General features: G+C 61.8%; 2 protein-coding genes across 2 annotated transcripts; both read right to left on the bottom strand.

The window, feature by feature from the left end:
* Positions 1 to 308: 308 nt before the first annotated feature.
* LDBPK_010500 (hypothetical protein, conserved) lies at positions 309 to 1,388 on the bottom strand (the record flags this gene model as incomplete). The annotated part of the gene is made up of 1 exon (XM_003857815.1): positions 309 to 1,388. One exon carries the CDS (start codon positions 1,386 to 1,388, stop codon positions 309 to 311), a length of 1,080 nt encoding a protein of 359 aa, XP_003857863.1.
* Positions 1,389 to 2,208: 820 nt separating this feature from the next.
* LDBPK_010490 (fatty acyl CoA syntetase 1, putative) lies at positions 2,209 to 4,299 on the bottom strand (the record flags this gene model as incomplete). Its single annotated transcript, XM_003857814.1, has 1 exon — positions 2,209 to 4,299. One exon carries the CDS (start codon positions 4,297 to 4,299, stop codon positions 2,209 to 2,211), a length of 2,091 nt encoding a protein of 696 aa, XP_003857862.1.
* Positions 4,300 to 4,733: the final 434 nt, after the last annotated feature.

The raw sequence follows: 4,733 nt of genomic DNA, 5'->3' as shown, positions 1-4,733 counted from the left end.
CCCGGGGGGGGGGAGGGGGCCTGTGAAAGGGTTATTGAGGGCTGGCGTAGAGTCGGCGTTGGCGTGATGGGATGACTTCGCGCTACGCGGCAGAGGGATTAGTTTGCGTTTGAGAAAAAACAGGATATCAGCGAGATACCCGAACAGCACCCGTGCCTGAGCAAGTGTGTGTGTGCGCGCGTCAGGTGGATGGATGGTGGGATGCACATAACGGGGAGGGGAGGGGAGGGTGGGGGGGGGGGTGGCGCATCGCTTCCGAGCGCTGTGAGCCGTTTTGTTATGCGCAAGAAGAAGAGAGTTTTCCGTGATTAGGCCGTTGACGCGACGAGGCGCTTCAGCAGCTCCACAAAACGGTGGCACTCCTTCTCCTCCGTCGCCCACGACGTGCAGAGTCGCATGATGCACGTGTTGTCCTTCAAGGGCTCGACGGTGAACATGTCGAAGTCTTTGCTCAGCTCTTCGATCATGGTGTTTTCCAGGATCGGGAAGAGCTGATTGCTCGCGGATGGCCAGGCAAGTCGAATGCCGCACGCCTCCAGCCCAGCCTTGAGGATGGCGGCCATCTTGTTCGAGTGGGCGCCGAGCTCTAAGAAGAGGTTGTCCTTCATGAGCACCTCGAATTGGATGCCGAGCAGCCATCCCTTCGCCATGAGGGCGCCGCGCTGCTTGATGAGGTGGCGCGCGTTCGGCTTTAGGGCATCATTCAAGAGGACGAGCGCTTCGCCGAACATGCCACCGGCCTTCGTGGCGCCAATGTAGAACATGTCCGTCAGGCGGGCGATGTCTGCCAACGTCAGATCGTTCACAGGGCTGCTAAGGGCCGAGGCGAGGCGGGCACCGTCGAGGAAGAGGTACAGGTCGTGCTCCTTGCAGAAGGCGGAGATGTCCTCCAACTCCTGCTTCGTGTACTGCGTGCCTACCTCCGTTGTGTTGGAGATGTAGACGAGCTTGGGTATCACCATGTGCTCTGAGCGATTCTCGTGCAGCGCGCTCTCTATGTCGGCGACGCGCAGCTTGCCGTCCGGGCACGGCACCGTGACGACTTTGTGCCCCGTTGCCTCAATGGCGCCGGTCTCGTGCGTGCTGACGTGGCCCAGCTGCGTTGCGATGACGGCTTCCCACGGGCGTAGCGCTAGACTGCAGGCGATCAGGTTCGTCTGCGTGCCGCCGGAAATAAAATGGATATCCGCGCTCGGCTGCTCAAGCAGCTCGCCGATCATGCGTGCCGCCTCCGCGCAGTGGCTGTCTAGCCCGTAGCCCGCGTGCTGCGTCATGTTGTCGCGTACCATCAGATCCAAAATCTTGGGATGCATGCCCACGCTGTAGTCATTCACGAAGCTGTACGGCTTCGGCTTGGCCGCCGTCGTCGTCGTCCTTGGCGTTGACATCGCCGTTCTGTTGGAGTTGACGGAAACAAGAAAGGAACCGTGAAGAGAGACAGAGGGAGAGAGATCGGTACAGTAGGAGCGTTAAGGGTGCGCGTGTCGCTGTGCGTGTGTGTGTGTGTGAGGCTGTGTGTCTACGTGGCGTGCAGCACCGTATCAGCGAGGGCAAAGGTAAATCGCTAAGTAAGTATTTGGGAGAGAGGAGGGGGGGGGGAGGGGCGCGCGCGAGAGAGAAGAGCTGAGGGATAGGAAAGAGCGAGAGCGAAGAATCGGGGCTGGGGCTGGGGAAGGGGAAGGGGGATAGCACATTCTCTGCATAGGATGGGCGTGCCTGTGTGTGTGTGTGTGCGCCGTTACCACGCACCGTACTTCCGCGCGAATAGACAGAGACAGAGACAGAGAGTCGAGCCGACGAGTACGAGGACCGTGAGGACGGAGAGCGGCATGGCCGGATGAAGCAGGAGGTTGTTTTTTTTTTCGTTGGCTCACTGGAGATCAGGCGTGCCGGCGAAGCCCGAAACGCCGGGGGTGGGTGGGGGGCCACGTGGTAGACGGACGCCGAGAAAGGCACCGGAGCAGCCGATGAAAGCGCGCCCTCACGTCGACACGGCCGTCTGCACGCTTAGGGTTTCTGTTACTCGTTGCTGCCCGGGGGGGGGAGGAGGAGGGGTGGGTGGGGCGGTATTGTCTTTGGGAACGTTTTACCAGAGAGAAGCCGACGTATCCGAGGTGGTGGTGGTGTTAGTGGTGGGAGGCGCACACACACATTTACACACACACACACATATATATATATATGCACACACAACTGCTTCTTCACCGACTAATCTGCAAAGAGCTCCTTGATGATGCCGGCGTAGTGCTTGTCGATCGCGCTGCGGCGCACCTTCATGGAGGCCGTCACCAGGTTGTTCTCCGGCGTCCACTCGTCGCTCAACACACACACGCGCTTCAGCAGCTCAAACGACTTCTTGCCCGCTTTCCGGCCAATCTCCGCAAGCGACGCGGTGACCGCGGCGATGAACGCGGGGTCCTTCAGGATATCGGGCCACCTCGCGTTCTCGAATTTGTGGGCGCGGGCAAACTTCATTGCCTTTTCCTCGTCCGTCAGCACGAGCGCCGTGATGAAAGGCTGCTGCGGGTCCACGAGGACGCAGATGCCGTTGGGCGCCACGACCGGGCACTCGCAGTAAAGCGCCTCGAGGTTCTCCAGCGCGATGTACTCGCCCAGGCAGTTCTTCGCCAGCGCCTTGACGCGGCCAATGATGCGCATCTGCCCCGTCTCCGCTTCCATCTCGGCCACGTCGCCCGTGCGCAGCCACCCACCCGGCAGGATGCTCTGCTCTGTCAATTCCGGCTGCTTGTAGTAGCCCTTGAAGACGAAGCGGCCGCGCAGCAGCAGCTCGCCACGTGGGTGCGGCTTGTCCGTGTGCTTGTAGTGCTCCGTGTCCAGCAGGCGCGCCTCGACGCCGTGCAGGAGCTGCCCCACCTCGCACTTGAGCTCACCGGAGCGCTGCACGGAGGCGTTGCACACAGACTCCGTCATGCCGTAGCCCTGCGCCACGGGGCGGCCCAACACGACGGACAGCCACTCCTGTGTCTTGTCGGACAGTGGGGCGCCGCCGCAGCAGATGCCACGTACCTTCGACCCGAGAATCCTGCGTGGCAGACTGAACACCTTCTCGTTCCAGTACGGCGTGTCCTTGCCCTCCTTCAGCGCCGCCAGCCGGCTCTGGTAGGCGTGGTCGAACACCTGTCGCTTGAGCGTGCCCACCGGCGGCAGCTTCGCCTCGACGGCCTTCTTGATGGTCTCGAAGATGCGCGGCACGCCGATAAAGAAGAAGGGGTTGAACGCGCGCAGATCACCGCACGGCCGCGCATAGGTGTCCGTCAGCGTGCGCGGCGTGCCGAAACAGATGAGTGCGCCGCGCAGCAGCATGATGTTCTCGCACGTGAACTCGAAGATGTGTGCAGCCGGGAGGTAGGCGACGTACGACTCGTTCTCCTCCTTGCCGATCAATTCCGTCAGCCGCTCCTCCAGGCCGAGGGCGCCTTGCGTCAGCGCGCCGATCGTGTGCACGACGCCCTTTGGGTTTCCGGTTGTGCCGCTCGTGTACATGACCAGAACCTCCTCGTCCTTGTTGTCCTGCACCTTGTACGGTGCCGTCGACGGCGTGCCCTTGGCCAGAACGTCGGCCCACGCGACCACCTTGTGAGACTCTGTGTTCAGGTTCGACGGCAGTGCGTCGAGGTAGATGATCGTCGCGTTATGGACGCCGTACTGGTTCATCAGCGAGATGAGCTTGCCGACGTTCTTGCCGTTGCACACCAGCGCTTCGCACGTCGCCTCCTTGAGAGCGTAGAGCAGCGCGTCTTCGCCGAGGTTCGCGTACACGGTTACTCCTATCATCTCCTGCGTCCACACACCGAGCATCGTCACCAGCCACTCCCACCGCGTGTCCTCGTAGAGCGCCACATGGCTGCCCTTCTGAAGACCCAACTCGACCAGGCCGCGTCCGAACGCGACGAGCCGGCTCCACACCTCCGCGTACGTGATGTACGTCGGCTCGTTGAGGAAGGTGTACGCCCACTCCCGCGTGCCGCCCTTCTCATCCTTCGTGGACTCCTTCACCACCTTCTCGACCGTGCGGTACGCCATGGCGCGCTGGTCACCGCGCTCTGTGCAGATGATGGCGAGGCGCTGCAGGATCGTCGGCCCTTCGTACCAGTTAAAGCATTCGACGTGCTGCGCATCCGTCAGCCGCGCACACCGGTACACGCCGGAGCGGTCAGCCTCGTCCTCTGTGACGCGCTGGTTGATGACGCCATAGACGCGCCGCGCGGCAAAGTCGGGGTGCTCGACGAGACGGGTGCTGTTCAGCACCTCCATCAAGGAGACGACACAGCCACCCATGTTACCGGCACTCTCACGTCTTTCTACGCTTGGGGGGGGGGCGACAGCTAGAGAGCACCACAAAACAAAATGAGAGAAGGAATAGATGGTGATGATGATGACCACCTACACACACGCGCACAGCTATATGCGTATATATATATATATATAGCAAACTGAGGAGGACACGCGTGTCGGTGCAGCAGACGGAAGAGTGCCACGCGCACGCGCGTGTGTGTGTGGGCGGGGAGCGAAGAAAAAAAAGAGGCGTGTGGGTGCCTGCGTGAAGGTGTGCTGTGCTCGCTGGTGCGAGATCGGAGAGAAGGAGAAAGAGACGGGGAGGGGAGTGTTGAGCCGATACGGCAGTCATGAAGTCGGGGCGTGTGTGGGCCACCCCCCCCCCCCCCCCCCGCAAACCGGGCGGTGGCGCGGCCGCGCTGTGGCGGGGGGGGGGG

Source organism: Leishmania donovani, chromosome 1, assembly GCF_000227135.1.
Source record: "Leishmania donovani BPK282A1 complete genome, chromosome 1".
NCBI classification, from domain to species: Eukaryota; Euglenozoa; class Kinetoplastea; order Trypanosomatida; family Trypanosomatidae; genus Leishmania; species Leishmania donovani.
Note: the sequence above shows the minus strand (reverse complement) of the source record. Positions and strands in the feature narration are given on the sequence as shown.